The 19,420-nt window shown below is 40.1% G+C and overlaps 1 protein-coding gene across 1 annotated transcript; it reads left to right on the top strand.

Annotated features, from left to right (window-relative positions):
• The first annotated feature begins 2,961 nt into the window (after positions 1–2,961).
• On the top strand, positions 2,962–19,420 carry LOC139449852 (polyunsaturated fatty acid 5-lipoxygenase-like). The gene is made up of 16 exons (XM_071231415.1): positions 2,962–3,047; positions 4,920–5,403; positions 5,991–6,035; positions 6,469–6,597; positions 6,784–6,881; positions 7,193–7,328; positions 8,314–8,409; positions 9,623–9,719; positions 10,271–10,388; positions 10,551–10,643; positions 11,270–11,330; positions 12,293–12,398; positions 12,862–12,953; positions 14,240–14,413; positions 16,392–16,555; positions 17,437–19,420. The coding sequence occupies exons 1-16, from the start codon at positions 3,043–3,045 to the stop codon at positions 17,549–17,551; spliced, it is 2,013 nt and encodes a 670-aa protein (XP_071087516.1). The 5' UTR covers positions 2,962–3,042; the 3' UTR covers positions 17,552–19,420.

Raw genomic sequence — 19,420 nt, 5'->3', positions numbered from 1 at the left:
ACTAATGAATATGTTCTTAGGAAGACTACCACCCGTATCCCCGCCCAAAAGTTATATATGTATGCATTGCCGTTCAATCCATTTACTTTTTATATATGTTTTAGGGGTTTACGGGCGGAAGTCTTACCAAGTATTCACTACATTAATCTTCATGGCCAAGCGGACTTTTGAGGACTTTTGAATATTTAAACACCATGCTACTAAAAGCTGTAATATGTTGAATAAAAGCAAATGTACTCGGTGGGTGAATTTTGACTTCAATATATGTGATCGTTTCAAAACAGATAAATGTTTAATCTACCGATTATCATGTCCAAGCAGTATATTTACCGAAAACGGATTATTACAATATTTACCTGATACGATGTATACCAATAGGAAGTCATACACATGTTTCTCTATACTGATAGTTTGAATGTCACTAAATGGAAAACTAAGACGAATGACGTTGTTAACATGAACGTAATCAATAAGGTCGTCATCTGATAATATCCCCTTTAAGAAATAAAAGTAATGGTGCCCTGAGCACACATGGGGATCAAAAAGACAGTTTACAACCAGATATGGGAAAAGACGAAAAAACTGAAATTGTTCCAGTTAATGGGGTTGCCGGGTGACCACTAACGCGTGTGAACACCTCTTTTTGAGCATAAAATTAGGTCAACTCAGAATGAAGACTAAAACTAATATTGAGTATCATTGATTTATCACGTCATTTACATGACAACAATACAAGATACATTCAAACTGTGAAAAGTGAGTGCCAGCCTACTCACTATGTAACAATAAATGTCAACATTATTCACGAAACAACATAGCAAGCACATATGTTGATTATGCCAAACATACACTGTTGCACAAATATATACACACAATATTTCAGAAATTAACAAGTCACGGAAGTGTACGTAAATTGCGACTGTCTTGCAAAACGTGGCTGAAAGTACAAGTGTCTCCCTTGTATTTGTTTGTCGAAATGTCTGATATAAATGTTGGACTTCAAGGCGACCTTATAAAGTTAGTGATTTTGTTGGTTTTGTTTAAGGCCGCTTTGAACAGTATTTCAATTATATCACGGCGTGTCAATTTGATGCAGGTCTCAGTCGTTCGCCGACGGACAGACAGATATACAGACAGACTTTACTCAGTAATTTTGGCCCCTAGATCCTTAACACAAGCAAGATAGGGAGGGGGGGGATTAAATGTACATGCTAAATAAACGGCTGGAGGAAAATGCGCTTCATATTACAGGGATAGGTGATGTGCTTCTTATCTTTAGTAATGCCAAAGGAATTCAATCAAACATGTAATAATATGTATATTGTCTGTTATGGCGGCTGCATTTAACAGCACGTCTGAAGAAACATGATTTATATGTTCCGTCGGAAAAGAGAGAAGGTCACAAGTTAAATAGGTTCCTACCTTTAGTAAAGTTTTAAACTGAGAATAAGAGTTACATTTAGATAATGCGTCGAGGGAGTGATGCCAATATTGAAAGCAGCAGTTATAAAATCTCGGTTCAGAGATTGCCATCAATGATGAGATGCAACCCATGTCCTGAGATAGCCATGTAAATCCAAAACCATATCTAAATAAAAATATTTTTTCTATCAGATGGCCACTTGATTTTTACCATTATCCTCAAGAGTTTTTATAATTTTATCTGCTTGATGGGGAAGTATATGCTGAGGATACCAACCTTTGCTGATGGGTGGATCATCAACTGATGACAGCTGCATCTAAATCTTGACAGCGCTTGTTTCAATAGTGTAGAGTTGACTTGTGTAAGATATACGTCTGTAAAACTGATTTGTAGGTCGAACATGCTATCAGCTTTGCATTTGATGATATTGATGAATGCCATCGTTTAAAGGATAAACATTACCATCATCTTGCATAATCCAGGCATAGCAAAAGCCAATTGAAACTAGAATTAGATTGTGGCAACCTAGTTGATGAAATTATGAAGATTTGGGGACTCTTGACGAGTGCAATGCTACATTTGAAGGATGGTGATAAGCCAGAATCAGTTCTAACACAAGCCCTACGTGATGAACACACGTTCACAACAAACTTGAAGAATGTACATTTAACACCAGGTTTAAGAATATTTAAACACTATTTCATGATTGATGCAGCCAAAAAGCGAACTGGTATTCCAACCCACTATCATACGTTTCTGGCGTGTCCAAGGGACGCAACTCTTAACAGCCAACTGCGGCACCTCAGACAACTGGGCCACCCGTGCCGCCGATTGTGTTTGAGAGACTCAAAATGACTTTAATAGAAAAAAAAAACTATTTTCAAGACAGTTTATGGGAGAGTCCGTGTGTATAGACGCAGAGGGCACGCCTTGCACGTGTGTACACCCAGGACGCCCACCCATTTCGACGAGTTGGTGTTATGGTATGGCGAAGGAATGCATTTTCGATGACCAGAAAACGCGCCGAGTTATCACGCTCATTGAGATAGAAATCAAGCTCCCCAACCAGTTGCATTACCATTTGTACGTGGATGACACATCACGACTTGTGAGCGGATGTTCCAATTGAACACTTGGGGATCACCTGAACTACTCCACCTTCTGGGTAAAATTGCGGAGAATCCCGAATGACTCCACCAGGCGGCTGACGCGTATCCGCGACCTGAGGGAAAAACCTAATGAGATCTACTAACTTAATTAGTTAAAGCGGCCAGGCGGTTGATATACAGCGAATTTACTATTCTGCCTGGGAGATTGCTAGCGACACCCGTGGAGAGAAGGGTATCTGTCTACTAGACAGACAGGAAGATATTTTATTTTCGTCTCACCGCTTTACATCATAAAAAAGAGCTAGACAGGGTCGCCCAGAGTAGTAGGTGACTTCGAGGACGAATGAATGTCTCCTTTCAATTTGCTATTTGGTGCATGACAAACGTTCAGGAAGGATTTTTCAAAAGCGCAGGTCTCCAAATGCATGAATACACGCCACGCCGATAACATCTTATCCACCTTCTCGGTCAGAACTAGAGTCAGCGGCTCATAGGATTTTACTTTTGTGAATGAGGCAAGTTGTACTTTCTTTCAGCTACTTTACAGTACATTACATTATTTTTGCAGTATCTGCTGTTTATATTTTATTGGCTCCCGAACAATGTAATTCATTCCACGGTATGCCCTGGTGGTACGCGTATATGCAACAACATCCAGTGACATTTTACACGATAAAAAGAAATATTAAGAAAACATACCTATATGGAATATATATGGGATTGGAAGCGTGCCTTTGAATTGTTTTGATTATAAATCAATAAAATATAAGTGTCACGACCTCTTATGTTTGCATGACATCAATTGTGAAGGCCCAACCTGTCGTTTTCCGCGCTGGTTCCCTTCTCACTGGTTGGCTTGACAGGCCTTTACCGCGGATCATTATTGTTATTCATCCGTGCAGATATAACGTGCAAATAAAGGAACTTGTTTTACATGTTACTGTAATATCAACATTTCCTCTGACCTCTGATTTCATTGTTTTATTCTGAAAATTCTTATAAATATACCCAATGCTAATCTACTATGCATCTATCAACCAGTCAGTTAGTTGTAATATACGTACCAGTCAGTATCGTTTGGAAACTAGGATCTGCTCATATTGTTCTGCCCCTTGTAAAATGTGGCCATCATTTTGTGCCATGAGTTATCACAGATGTGAATTAGTTTATCCTGGCCGGTCAGTAGCCTTAGTGGTTAAAGCGTTCGCTCGTCATGCCGAAGACCAGGGGTCCGATATCCCAAATGAATACAATGTGTGAAGCATTTCTCAGATATGATATAACAAATCTGTTTTCAAAAATAGTTCATTCTCTTATGACATAAATGCAAATGCAAACCAAGAACATTCCTTGTGACTGTGTCTAAGTTTCTATATCTGTGTAGTAGATAATACTCATAATGACTGCTCGAAAGTCGTGCATGTGTAATGCAATGTATACAAAGACATGAAACACAACATTTAATTAATAACATGACATTGTGCAAAACAGATGTCTATTGGATTAAAAGAATAAGGAATAACATTATTGATATTTTTTGTGTGAATGTGTAAAATCATCATTTTAGAATACAGAAAAATATATATAAGGCTAAGGTCTAGTGCATTTCAAAATGAGATCATCTATTGTAATTATCTTATCAATGTCAAATCAAACTAAATATCGACACTGTAAGACCGTGAAATGTATATCGTTTGAGATTTGCAACACTGTTGATACATCACCATATATAGAGATTTTAAAATAGTATATCTCAAAAGAATGATTTATAAGAGGGACAGTGAAGTTGGTAAGTACCTTTGAAATTGTATTAAGATATATAGGCTCTTTTGTTTCTGAAAATAACTTTCAACTATCCAAAATGCAATTCTCCAAATAGCGACGTGAGAAAGGCTCGGGGAACACATTTCTCGTGACTCACACAGTGTTCGGTTATCAAAACGATGTTGTCAGGTGCAAAAGATCTTCCAAAGTTTGCCATGCTTTCAGTAGATTAGTCTACTAGGATCATGCTATCTAATCGTTGAAATTGCCTAAGATTCAAAATAACAATTAGAACGACAAGACACCAGGACCCACTGTACTATCCTATACACACCGCTGGGTTCAATACGAATACAACTGCTAGCCTTAGAATGTTAGCAAGTGTGTACGAGATATACGTGAGATAATGTATCCTGGTGTAACACGACAACTGGATGTGCGTTACAATGAGGCTATGATATAGTGACAGATGAGCACACGGTGACGGATACGCTTGAATATTTCCCATTCCTAGCCATATATGCAGGGATTAGTCTGCGCAGTGGTGACACAAGGTTGTGTGACTCAGTCACAGCCGGTTGAACGAGCGGTGTTTCTCCACAATACCCATTTCTCTATTTCAGCATGTCATCCAGCGTCAATCATGAGTTTGTTATTCATGTACGAACTGGGGACGTCCAAGGAGCAGGTACAGATGCAAATGTGTCTGTTATACTTCACGATGAGCAAGGATCATCAACAGACAAATTCAGTCTTGACTATTTCTTCAGGAATGACTTTGAAAAAGGAAATCTAGATGTGTTTCAGTTGCCAAAGGATAAGACTGCATTCTTAAACAAACTTAGCAAGCTTGAAATATTCCGTGACGACTCTGGCTTTGGAAGTTCCTGGTACGTTGAAAGGATCACAGTGGAGAACAAATCTAACGGAGACGTGTACATCTTCCCCGTGTTCAGGTGGCTGCGACCTCACTACCACTACGTGCTCCGGGAAAATGACACCTTCCTTCCACAGGATGATGCCCAACAGGAGCAGAGGAGGCTGGACTTGGAGGACAAGCGCAGAATTTACGTAGTGGACACCAGCGATGTCACTCTCCCGGCCTCGGTGAGTCACCGTCACTGAATCTCTGACCAGGGTAACATTGCGCGTTAAACACTCTTTAATATTGGCGGAAGCATTTCCTTCACGGTTGATTTCTCGCATCTACTCAGTGTTATAAACACGGTTCATGCGTTTGATAAGAAAGTATGGGTATCTTCTATTCATTATACATTTATCAGGGAGACATACTCATCGATAATTCATATAAGTCATCCATGTTCTTAAAATGTTGCATGTGCCAAACGTTTGTCTCCATAATAGGCATTCTTAACTCCTTGCTTTTCCGACCCGTGAAGATCTGGGGTAGAATAGGTCTTCAGCATCCCATGCTGGCCGACAAAGGCGACTGTGCTTGTCGTAGGAGGCGACAAACGGGGCCGGGTGATCAGGCTCGCTGATTTGGTTGATGCATGTCATCGATCCCAATTGCGTGGATCGATGCTCATGATATCAATCACTGGATTGTCTGGTCCAGACTCGATTGTTTACAGACCGCCGTCATATAGCTGGAATATTGCGGAGTGCGTCGTTAAGGAACAAACGAACCAACCAAACATATCTTGCTTTTCCATTGTATTTTGTGTGTTCAGATCAAGGAATTACCTGCTGATGAGCTGTTTTCAAGGCAATACCGGGTAAGTTGTGTCTAATTTGGCGATGTCAAAAGGGTTGCGTTCTGTTTCGCAATCGTCTATTTCATTGAGACAGAAGCAAACTGACTGCAAATGCAACCTTACAATATGTTGTTTAACCTTTAATAACATATCCCATTTGAATCGGAATTTAGATATACTCACTGTTATATATCATCCATCTCTAGTTCATGAAGTCGTTTCATAATGACGTGATCTGAGGCAACATGGGTCCCTCTAGAAAGGGAGCCCTACGGTTATCGTAAGACTGTTTAAGTATTTGATAGCCATACATGTAGAACTTCGAACCTGCTTGATGACAGTATTAGTCTGTCGCGTGAGAGTTGTTATTGTATGTTTACAAGAATATATTTCAGATGTTTTAATCAACTAATTATTCAATTTAACTTTACTTGCAACTTCGTCACATTTTCAGTGGGATATACAGAAGTTGAAAATGAATCTCATAGTTCAGAGCCGCATCACGATGTTCACAACAGGCAGGTGGAACAGTCTTGATGACATTAGCAACGTGTACGTCAGGGAAATATTCAACCAACCGTGGGTAATTATCTCCTTTGTCATTAGCTCAATAAACAAATGTAACATAGGTGCACAATGCTTAAGCACTCACTCGTATTCATATGATAATATATATGTTGATGTTTCATTTATATTTCATAACAACTTGTGAATTTGTTTTTGATTATTTTGTTTCTCGCAAAAGACGTGATGTGTCTACTCTTTACAGACTAGCCATTCCTGGAGAGATGACTCGTTCTTCGGCTATCAGAGGCTCAACGGGGTTTGCCCTGCACTTATTCAACTGTGTTCTCATATTCCACAAAAGTGAGTTTTCTCCTCAGATATTCTTATACCTTCACAAATGTGATTCCTCACGCGTAAATGCAATCGTGTGGACTTTGTAGGAGCTCATTTCCTCCTCTGTTAAGACCATTACTTCCGTTGCCCTCGCATATTATTTCCTACAAGGAAGCTTCTCCCTCGCCCTCTCTATTATGACAAGTATGTTATGTTGCAATATTGACATGTCAACACAGACTCCATAATGCAATGTTTAATTTAGTTCTTGGTCATCGTACAGTTACTTCTATTACAATGTATGAAGTATAACTTCACGTACGTACTGATATTCACAGACTGGCTGTCACAGAAGCAGACCTCGAGCCAGTCCTGGAAGGGAAATCCGTTGAAGAAGCGTTGTCCGATAAAAGACTCTTCGTTTGTGATCTGAAAATTCTCCACAACTTCCAATGCAAAAGTGAAAACTATGTGGTTGGTGAAGATTTAAGATTATTGTGGGCGTAGAAACGTCATGATGTTTAACAAATAACGAACCATTAAGTAGGTTTAAACCTGACCTTTTCAAATCACTGCAGTGATAAGAAATGACACCATGAAGCATCAAACATTCTAAAACAAGAAGCCGTGGCGTGTTGAAATTACAAACTTGCCGTTAGTTTAGCGTCAATTTAAACACTTTTCAGGTTTTACCGAGTTAGGATTGTTCCTTAAGGTTTTACCTTGTTATGTTTTACCTTGTTAGTTTTACATTGTGAATTTTAGTTAGTCAGGTTTACATTGTGAGTTTTACTTTGTCAGGTTAAACTTTGTCAGGTTTTACTTTGCTTGGTTTACTTTATTAGGTTTGACTTTGCGGGGTTTACTTTATTAGGTTTAACTTGTCAGGTTTTACATTGTCCGGATTTACCTTGTTAGGTTTCCTTGTAAGGTTTTACCTTGTTATACCCAGTTTGATTTTACTTTGTCAGCTTTACCTTTTAGGTTTTTCCTTGTTAGGGTTTACCTTCCCAGGTTTTATCATGTCAGGTTTTACCTTGTTAGTTTTACCTTTTCTAGTGAACCTTTTGTTCTGATTGTCAGGTTTTAAATTGTGTTACCTTGTTAGGTTAACCTTATTAGGTTTTACCTTGTTCGATTTTACCCTGTTTGGTTTTACCTTGTCAGGTTTAACTTGTTATGTTTTTTACCCTATTAAGTTTTACCTTGTCAGGCTTACATTGTCAGGTTTTACCTTGAAAGGTTTTACTATTAGGTTTGAACTTGTTAGGTTTTACCTAGTTTGGTTACCTAGTTTGGTTTACCTTATTAGGTTTTACCTTGTTAGATTTTACCCTATTTTGTTCTCTCTTGTTAGGCTTTACCTTGTTAGGGTTCACCTTGTTAGATTTTGTCTTGTCACTACGCAGTGTCACGCGAAGTATCATTTCTGAAATATTATGAACACAACGTGTTGCAGGTATGCGCCCCCATCGTTCTCTTGTACAGGGACAACCAAGATCGACTCCTCCCAGTTGTCATACAGTTGTTCCAGGAGCCTGGACCTAACAACCCGGTAATTATCACATCACTGTATACGTCTCAAGTGTCATTGCCAAGCCCTGGAGGCCTATTCGTCTGTTTCACCGCAATTCGCTGTTCAGAGTTGCTGGCTTACACCGTGCCAGAACCCTATGGTTCGAATTTTGATTTGCACTGATTATGCATCCAGGTTTGTCAGCTCAATACCCTTGCTTAATGGTTTCACCAAAGTGGTAAAGTTCGAAGTTCTGCATCACTTCAAACGTGCCTCCCACACGTCGTGATATGATTTGAAATACTGTTCGAAGCGGCGTTCAAACCAAACCCCTTCTGAAATAGGATCCACTATCTGTTATATTTCACAAGTACACGACTTATTTACGCATTGTATACCACACCTGCCAGAGGTTTTAACCTTAAAAAAAATAATTCGTTCAATTGTTTAATAGTGATAAAAATAATTGGATTAATTAATTATCAGTAACATGTGTATGTGAGCTGCGATATTTCTGTCAGATGTATCATGTACACATGTTGACAGGATGCAGGATGCAGAATTAACAGGCACAAATTACAAGGGATACATTACACAAGAAATAGCATTAAATATTTTGTGTGTTTTGTATCCCTTGTAAATCATTGTGAAGGAAAACATATGGTATTTTTAAGTCGAAAGCAAGAGCCGACAATGAATATTCCTTTGGACAGGTATTATCATGTAGCTAGATGATGTGTACTTGATAGCGGGAGTGGTGTCATGGAAGGTGATTTATGATCCTGTCTCTCTCAGTCAGGCTTTAAGCCCTCATGGTATCCCGCAATGATTGCCTGGGGTTAGTTGATGGCCGTTTATGAGTCTTGTTTAAATAACAACTGTAAATACCTTGTGCTTATACTGTGTGAATCTGGGGGAAATAACTGAAAGTGTAGCACACTTTCAAATTATATAGTCCAAAATATACTTTCAAGAGAGCTTCGGGATCACCTATTTTCCAGTTTGTGGAACATTCCCAATGAAGACATAGCTTATAATGCATATTCAACATTGTTTCTTAGAAATTACGTATACGTACAAAGTGTTTTGTATATTTTTGATAAGCTTTTAACCATTCTCGGCATATTATGAAGACAATGTTTAATGACACTATATGGTCGACTACTTCTCGTTGAATGTTGTTCTTATAGAACACTACGGACAGTGTTTGTTTGCTCTAAAAATTGCATCAGAACACCTTGCGATATTGCAGGTGTTTTTACCATCCGACGACCCGAACACGTGGCTTCTGGCGAAGATGTGGTACAACCAGGCAGAGGCCACCTACCACCAGTCGCTCACCCATCTTGGTCAGTGTACCTAATAACACTTCCATACACAGAATTGACGGTCACACACCACGCTCTGCTGTAGAAAGCAATGGTTCATTATGTTTTCGTTTATTAAGTAGGGTCTATGTTCCTCGCTTTGCTGTCAGTTTCAAGTCAAGGTCTAGACGTGTCATGTGTGAGGTTTAGACAGTGCCTCTATCATTAGAGTCAATATTAACTTATGGATTGATCTGCAGCACATCAATGATGTGGACTTTTTAAGAACTTAATTACCAGATATGCTTGTACCTAGCCTCTTCAAGTGATGCGTGAGCGTTCATGAGAGGTGTACTTGCTATTGTTTGGATCATTGATGTCTGGGTCCGAATACATGGTGTCGGTCATGTGCAATCCTTTAAGCATTGTTGTAATTTCGCACTGCTAGTCTACACAAAAGCAATATCGGTGATAGTGTTGCAAAAGTGTCTGAGAGAAATATACATGGAAATGGAAGTCAATACATGTTGTTGGTGAAAGGATAATTTTAATAATATATGATGTGCACTAACTGAAAAAGCTGTTTCTTGCAGGATATACCCATCTGTTGATGGAAGGAGTCACTTTGGCCCTCCATAGACATGTATCCATCTCCCACCCAATCTTCAAGCTCCTGGCACCGCATCTCCTGTATATTTTCCCCATCAACAAGTACGTTACAATATAAGAAATGGATCTCGTTGTATAAATTGAGCCTCGGAATTGTGTGACAAAGTGCAACAGCATCTCATAATTTCCACTCTTGACTTTGAATTCTAGGGACAACCATGCTTAGTGCCTATGACAAACTGATTGCGAGTTGTGTGTATATAGGTTTGCAGTGGAGAGGTTACTATCTGTTGATGGATGGATCGACAGCACCATGGCAGCCGGGAGGAACGGTGTGCTGGAATTGAATCGGAAAGGGTAGGACAGTTTACGGTTCATTATTCCACACTCTAATCGCCTCTGTTGTAATGTTGGTAACATCACGGTTTGCGACATGTCTTAATAGATACGCTCTTGACACGTCACATCAATAACATAGTCCAGTTCGATAAGAGAACACATATATAGAGCTGTGTTATACAATGCGTATGTCCACATATTACCTCATTCTGCACCCTGTTCACATTATTGCCAAACTGACGTAAATGCGTTAATTATCACAATGTACACACATGCACCTACATATAAAATCCGGTTTAAGAAGAAATACCCAAATAAAAGACAGTTGGACACAAAACACTGTGGTGTACGAATATTCTTCACCAGTGAAGATCGGAAGTCTACACGTACAAAGCATGGGTATGAATTGTATGTGGCTAATGGAGAATTTTAACAGTAATTTGTGTTGATGTGTCCTTGTCTTTCCGGTTTGAGAGACTGGTGGTAAAAGCATTCGCACGTCACGACGAAGGCCCGGGTAGGAATCCCAACACAACTACAATATGTGACGCCCATTTATTGTGTTCCCTGCCGCGATATTGCCTGAATATTGTCGAAAACAGGGTAAAACCATACTCACTCACTATAACACTTTCTGTTTCCAGAAGAAAAGACTGGAGGATGGACATTCAGGGAACACTACCCGAAGACCTCAGACGGAGAGGGGTAAGTCATGGAATGGTACATGATACAGTCGGTTGATAATTCACAAGATTTGTGTAGCAATTATCATTTACAGTGTTTGGAATCATTACACTATTCGGAACGCGACCAGAATACACAAACGATTTTATGTCATTTGTGTTTGTGATGCTACCTACGTTATTACAAGCCAGGGACGAATGCCTCGCATGCGAGCGTCCTGAAAAACTTGTTTGGCTTAGCTGTGACTCGCGTCAACTGTCATGTTCCAAATATTCCCTTACTGTCACAGTGACAGGAAACGCTGAACTGTTGAGGGCCTTACAGTGGCTACAATACAAAGTCAGTGTCTTCGGAGAAATAAGTATTCGTTTCTGTGCAGATACCAACATTCTTTACACCAGACTGGAGAATGAGGTGTATGGAAGCTTTCATATACACATACTACTCAGAATAAGTAAAATAACACCTGATTCTTTCATAATTCTATAGTAGTAGCATATACTTCATTTTACATCACACACTGTAACAAATAGTAACGTGAAGAGGCTGTGACATGAAGCTGTCACACATTTGTTTGTATAGATATATTACCTTCAGTCGAACCCTGTTGTCTCGAATTCCCGGGGGACTAGAAAATGTCTTTTACTTATTTGGGGTTCGACAAATCCGATTCGACCTTATTCTATCTGATCTAGCCTGGCCCTGACTGTTCGTCACAACCGGGAATTCGACACATCTGAGTTCGAGACAACGAGGTTCGGCTGTACTTGCTTTGAAAGTAAAGTTTAGATCATCATTTCGTGTTTCTTTGAATCCAAAGATGACGATGTGAACTGTGACTGGTCATTACACAGCAGTTCAAACAATATTTATATGTGAGAATCTATCCATTTGTGAAAATCTATCCTTCCCATGTCATATCAATAAAGGTGTATCGCTGTCCATGGTCACTGAGAAATATATGTATACATGCCTCTGCCCAGGTGTCCGAGGAGAATGTTCTTCCTGGGTACTACTACCGTGACGACTCTTTACTACTGTACAACGCAATAAAGACGTACGTCACAAGTTACGTTGACCTATATTACGGTAAGTAATATTTTCTATTTAATAATGAACACCCCCCCAACAACGTGATTTAATTGTATCAACGTGGCAGGTTATATAGTCTGTCTGTAGGATTAATCAATCATTCAAGTGAGATCCATATAAGTATCCAGTAAAGGTGGCCAAACGGTACTATTCACATATATCGCCGTACAAGAATTTTCAGCTAATGCCGCGACCTTTCGAGAGTACATCAGAGCGTTACTTTTGAAATGTTGTGTACATGTACCGCTATATATAAAGCTCTGAAGCAACGATTGAACATTCTCATTTAGAATTTCTTTTAAACCTATATGGGAGTGTATTAAGGAAGCGAAGCCAAAGAACACTTATATATTTTCATTGTTTTACTGAAGCAAACAAGTCATTAGGAATCAAGTTAGAAACAGTTAAGCCGCAATTGTTAATTATACAAATATGCAAATATTGTTTTTTTTCTCATCAGATACACCCCAGCGTCTCGCTGACGACACAGAAATGCAGGCCTGGGCCAGAGAAATGGTTCAGAGTCGGGAGAACGGCGGGATGGACATTCAGGTAGAACGTCTTCCTGTGTATGGGACCTGTGGAGAGCCGGGTTAGAATTGGTCTTCAGCAACCATTGCTTGTCGTAGGAAGTGATTGACGGGATCTGGTTGACTCATGTTAGACCGATGCTCATGATGTCAATCACTCGGTTATCTGGTCCAGATTCCATTTTTTACAGACTGGAATAGCTGGAATGTTGCTGATTGCGGAGTTGAACAACAAACAAACAAATCCTGTGTATGGACAGTGTAGTGATGTATAACCTGCAGACATAGAGCATGTTGTTTGTACCCACGAGGTTATATAACTGAACAAGGGAAAGTAATGTTTACTTACAGATCGCACATAAAGTGATATAATAATAAACAAATCTCAATCGACTCATGTGACTTGGGCCTACTAATTACGTTTGCAACATGATGTCTTCCCATTGCAAAGATGTTAAGGAGAGAACATACATTCGTGCAACGACACCTGTCCAGTGCTGTGCAGACATCAATGCTTATATTTGTATCTGCCGTCGGTTGTGCACAGGGGCTTCAGTGACGGTGATCGTGTTGCCGAAAACAGGAACTGTAGGAACCCATAACATAGTATATATAGTTACTGTATACGTAATATCTAATAAATTCGGTACGGATTCCGGGAGATAATAGGTACCCACTATCTCATGTTTGTCAGGACAACTAATTAAAATTTGGATCCGGTGGTCAGGCTCTGTGACTTGATTATTTGTCACCGTACTTCAAAACCAGTTCAGATACTAGTTTACTTTGTCCCGTCTCATCAATTACCGGCACACGCGATATAGCTTCGATATTACTGACATTAATGTCACATGAAAAGAATACTCATACACCAAACAGAAATAATATGTTTAGTCTTGCACTGAAATGGAAGAAATTTCCACTTTATGCAAGCTAAAGAATTCACGGGTGTTCTCGTGACATTTGGTGAATGACGTTATTAACCTAATGCCATGAATTTGTGAGTGAGTTGGTTTTAACGCCGCTTTCATTAATTGGTATTTGGGTTTTATCACTGTGTTAAGGGCAACGGGGTAGCCTAGTCTTTTAAGTGTTTGCACGTCACACCGAAGGATCGGATTCTGTTCCCCCACCATGATATTACTGCAATAAGTTTAGAAATGAAATTCACTCACACGGTTCTCAATTAATGTGTAAAGAAAGCCCCAACAGTTGAGGGCCCAGAGGTTAGCCAGTCGGTGAAACCAACGAGCACGGTATACGTCACAAACCGAGTTTGTTATATCGAGAGACTTTTGTTTTTGCCAGGGAGTACCTGGCAATGGGAAGTTCCGGGACTCAGATGACCTTATCCTGACGTTGACGTCATTCATCTTCACCTGCAGCGTGCAGCACGCTGCCGTCAACTTCCCCCAGTACGACTACTACGGCTTCCCGCCATTATACGCTCTGACACTTGAAGGTCAACCTCCATCAGACAAGGTAGGATCAGCATGCATAGTTTCTAGTGTGTGTTACCTCCATCAGACAGGGTGGGATCAGCAGGCATAGTTTCTAGTGTGTATTACCTCCATCAGACAAGGTAAGATCAGCATGCTCAGTTTCTAGTATGTATTACCTCAGTCAGACAGGGTAGGATCAGCATGCATAGTTTCTAGTGTGTATTACCTCCGTCAGACAGGGTAGGATCAGCATGCATAGTTTCTAGTGTGTATTACCTCCGTCAGACAGGGTAGCACCAGCATGCATAGTTTCTAGTGTGTATTACCTTCGTCAGACAGGGTAGGATCAGTATGATTAGTTTCTAGTGTGTATTACCTCCGTCAGACAAGGTGGGTTCATGATCAGCATGCTTAGTTTCTAGTGTGTGTTACCTCCATCAGACAAGGTAGTATCAGTATGCTTAGTTTCTAGTGTGTATTACCTCCATCAGACAAGGTGGGTTCAACATGCATAGTTTTTTTGTGTATAACCACCATCAGATAAGGTGGGATCAGCATGCATAGTTTCTAGTGTGTATTACCTCCGTCAGACGGGGTAGGATCAGCATTCTTAGTTTCTAGTGTGTATTACCTCCGTCAGATGGGGTGGGTTCATGGTCAGCATGCTTAGTTTCTAGTGTGTATTACCTCCGTCAGACAGGGTAGCATCAGCATGCATAGTTTCTAGTGTGTATAACCTCCGTCAGACAGGGTAGGATCAGCATGCTTAGTTTCTAGTGTGTATTACCTCCATCAGCATGGTAGGATCAGCATGCATAGTTTCTAGTGTGTATTACCTCCGTCAGACAGGGTAGGATCAGTATGATTAGTTTCTAGTGTGTATTACCTCCGTCAGACAAGGTAGGATCAGCATGAATAGTTTCCGAGTGTGTATTACCTCCAGCAGACGATGTGGGATGGCGTGGTTTTTTTCTAGTATAGACAACCTCCGTCAGACAAGGTAGGATCAGCATGCATAGTTTCTAATGTGTATAACCACCGTCAGTCAGCATGCATAGTTTCTTGTGTGTATTACCTCCATCAGACAGGGTAGGATCAGCATGCATAGTTTCTAGTGTGTATTACCTCCGTCAGACAGGGTAGAATCAGTATGATTAGTTTCTGGTGTGTATTACCTCCATCAGACAAGGTGGGTTCATGATCAGTATGCATAGTTTCTAGTGTGTATTACCTCCATCAGACAGGGTAGGATCAGCATGCGTTGTTTCTAGTGTGTACAACCTCCAGCAGACAAGGTAAGATCAGCAATTCATAGTTTCTAGTGTGTACAACCTTCATCAGACATGGTGGGATAAGCATGCATAGTTTCTACTGTGTACAACCTCCAGCAGACAAGGTAGGATCAGCATGCTTAGTTTCTAGTATATACAACCTCCAGCAGACAAGGTAGGATCAGCATGCTTAGTTTCTAGTATATACAACCTCCAGCGGACAAGGTAGGATCAGCATGCTTAGTTTCTAGTATAGACAACCTCCAGCAGACAAGTTAGGATCAGCATGCGATGTTTCTATTATAGACAACCTCCGTCAGACAAGGTAGGATCAGCATAAATAGTTTCTAGTGTGTATTACCTCCTGCAGACGATGTGGGATGGCGTGTAGTTTTCTTTGAAACAATGTCCCTTCTTGAAAACTCCAATTATGCTTGATATTGTTGACAGATAGTAGATATGAGTGGATGGTAGAGGACTGACAGGTGTAAATTTAATGTTATTTTGGCTGCCTAGCGTCTCATGTCTGTATGCTACGCTACACAATTGGGAAGCTGTGTGTTGCAACACCCACTACTTATGGCATTAACTGTAGTCATATGAAAACAATCGGGTGTTCCTTGACTTGTTTTGAGTAGGGTATACTTCCCGTTGCATTTGTTGTTTTCACTCATAGAATATCATCAACAGCAAAACTAGTGTAGGGTCCATTCAATCCTGACATACATTCTAGGACGCTTATTTCAGGCCCCTAGAACAGAAGCGGATATCATAAATGTGCTACCCGACAAGGAAAGGACCTTTGATGCAATGATCGTCACCAAAATACTCAGCCAGAAGGGAGTGAACAGTCTCGGTGACTTTGAAGTTCAGTATGTGTTTGACCCTAAAGCAACGGAAATTGTTGAAAAGTGAGTACCTTCCAGTGTTACAGCATGCAATTTGTTATTTAACCCGTATTACTGTTACGTGTATATTTGCCTTCACTATGTTTATAGCATCGGGGAGAGGACCCATCTGTAAAATAAAATAACGTTATCCAATTATCTCAAAATGACGTTAGTCCAGTGCTAATGACGTCATATGAAATGGATTACGATTAGTGATATGTGGAATGTTTGCTTCAACTACATGAACAGCGTATACGGGGCTGTAACTACAGGACAAACGTCTAAAAATTACGCCCTGCGGTCAAAGGCCTCGCAAAATGCCGTGCAGAGTTGCATGCCATCGAATGATTATGATCCTTGGCTTGTCAGAGGTGAGGTGAAATGGGGTTTAACGTCTTGTCCAAGTTTTGCACTTATATAGCGACGTGCATGCACATGTGTGTGTGTGGCTGCTTGTACTAGTCAGGACTGATGCCGATTTATAGTGCTAGCCCACGGTGATACCATGCCGCAGTTTAATATGAATACCCCACTCCGACACAGTATACTGACTCCAAGCCGACCAGTCCTTTTTTTAGCCCCTTAATGCCGAGCGTCAGACAGGAAAACAATAAGCACCATCTTTTAACGTCTTTTTGGTATGACGCGGCTGGGGATCGAACCCCGGACCTTCCGTTCTCCGGGCGGGCGCTTTACCACTAGATTATGGAGGCTTGATGAGAACCTTAGCTCTCCAGGTTGGATTCACCAAAGTACGTTTTATATCACTGAATCACTGTTCAAAGCTACCTTAATCCCAACTCACAATGTCCCCTGAGAAACTCTCAGAAATGACAATCCATGAGCTATTATCAATAAAATTTTGAGTAATGAGTTTCTTTAACACCTTGCATGTGTTTCAGATTCCGGAAAGACCTTGCGAGTATTGGAACGTCAATCAGTATCAGAAACAGGTCACTGGACATGCCCTATGAATATCTCCATCCTGACTCCATACCGAACTCTATAAGTATATAGAGACAGATCATGAGACCAAAACAACCCAGTCGTATAAGTCACCGCAATTCGCTGTACAGAGTTGCCTTCCTTGTGTGTGTCAGAATCCTTGGATCGTGGTTTTGCATCACAGATTCGCCGATGGTGGGTCGTGATTTGTCAACACCGTACCCGTTCTCGTAGATATGCTTTAATGCGGACTTACTTCATTACTAAGCTCACAGGTCGTGATGAAACTGAAATACTGGTCAAAACTGCGTTGAAACAAACTCACTCACTCACTCTTTAATAACGACATAATGCAAATCGCTGACCCCCGAATACATCTGTACACTGTTTACAGTTGCACAACGGCATTAACTTGGAACTTACTCTATCCATGCATCGTCATTGTTATTTATATTCTTGATCAATAATATGATATTGTCTTGTGCGCAGGTAGAGTATGTATGAAATTCACAGAACAAAGCCACAACAGGGATCATTTTGATAAGACACGACCGAACCTGGTACTGCAAATCTGTAAATCGAAGTTAAACAATAAATTAAACGTAAAATGCATATATAATGCTAAAATTGATGTCTCTGCTATACTCACGTTATTGTATCAAAAGAGCGGGGGGGTATTTAATGGTTTTCGTGTGCGGTCGTTATAACATCGAGATACTGTCACCTTTAAACCTGCATCATCACATGAGCCACAATAGTGTTATGTTGAACTTCGAGTCTGTCGAACTATTTCTTTGGACCTAGATATCGAGGTTGACACAGGTGTGCCACTGTATGACAAGGCTGGATAATTTATCGGATTCACGTCATAGAATTCACAGGAACTGTTATGACGTCATATGACAATCATACGTTCGTTCCTGAAACAGATTATACTAACTGAAAGAGAATAATTAATTTCTTTATATTTCGATAGAGTGGACACAGCTTGTGGGTCTTGAAAGTGCGTTGACTTGTGCGACAATCATCGTTGAGAAATCGGAAATGTAAGCGCCTATAAAATCTTTATTCATTTATAAAACTGTACTGTGTCTCTATCTGTTCGTACGCCCCAACAACAGACTGCATCGTAAAAACTGAATCATTGGTTTACGATAACCAAAATTCAAAGTGTGAATTTTGAGAATCGTGTATAATAGTTCCCCTACAACTAGGGTTTAGCTTGTCACCTACGAAACCTCCGATGGAAATGAGCTTGTACAGAACTATCAATACACAAAGTAACTATTCCGAGTCACTGGTGGGTTCAACACACTACTCTTAACCCTCATTGTGCCTGGCCGTCAGCTGGCTTTGTTTAACGCTCAGTGTCGCACTGTGATGACGTCGCGGTTTCAAAAATGTATACATTGTTATCAAAGTGTTACAGCGTTCTAATTTCTTCGCACAGTGTAACCAAATTGTATCACAACCATCTCGAGTTGATTGTCATTCCAACAGTATCTAAAGTCAACAAATCCAAAAGATGTATGCACTGCTTAGCCATCGATAAAAGTGCTGGTATTGTAATTTGTTTGTGTATTTTCTTATTGTTTTTTATTCAGTTCAGTATATGATGTTACATTGTTATACATAGAGTAGCATGTTATGTAGTATACTTATTAGGTGTAGGTTACATACCTATACACAAGACAGCACATTTTAGTTGGCTACAGGTGTCCAACAATGTTTACAAATGGTGAAACGGGCAGGCTACATTTTCCATGCTTATTAACTAAGTGTGAAGCTAAATCCTTACAGCACATTAGTGGAAATTGTTCATGTTAAAGATAGAGACATATTAACTAGTCAATTCATTTGCCAATTGTTTTCCATTTTATGTCAAACTGTCTTATTGTATTGTTTTTGTGTTCAATTGATTTCTCCATCTGAAATAAATCG

This window comes from Haliotis cracherodii, unplaced genomic scaffold (genome assembly GCF_022045235.1).
Source record: "Haliotis cracherodii isolate W230 unplaced genomic scaffold, xgHalCrac1.p SCAF_8, whole genome shotgun sequence".
NCBI classification, from domain to species: domain Eukaryota; kingdom Metazoa; phylum Mollusca; class Gastropoda; order Lepetellida; family Haliotidae; genus Haliotis; species Haliotis cracherodii.
This window is presented reverse-complemented; position numbering and strand designations above follow the sequence as displayed.

Coding starts and splice junctions, on each gene's coding strand:
- LOC139449852 (XM_071231415.1), top strand. Junction 6,882..7,192: donor TGTTCTCATATTCCACAAAA/GTGAGTTTTCTC, acceptor TGATATTCACAG/ACTGGCTGTCACAGAAGCAG. Junction 16,556..17,436: donor GCAACGGAAATTGTTGAAAA/GTGAGTACCTTC, acceptor CATGTGTTTCAG/ATTCCGGAAAGACCTTGCGA.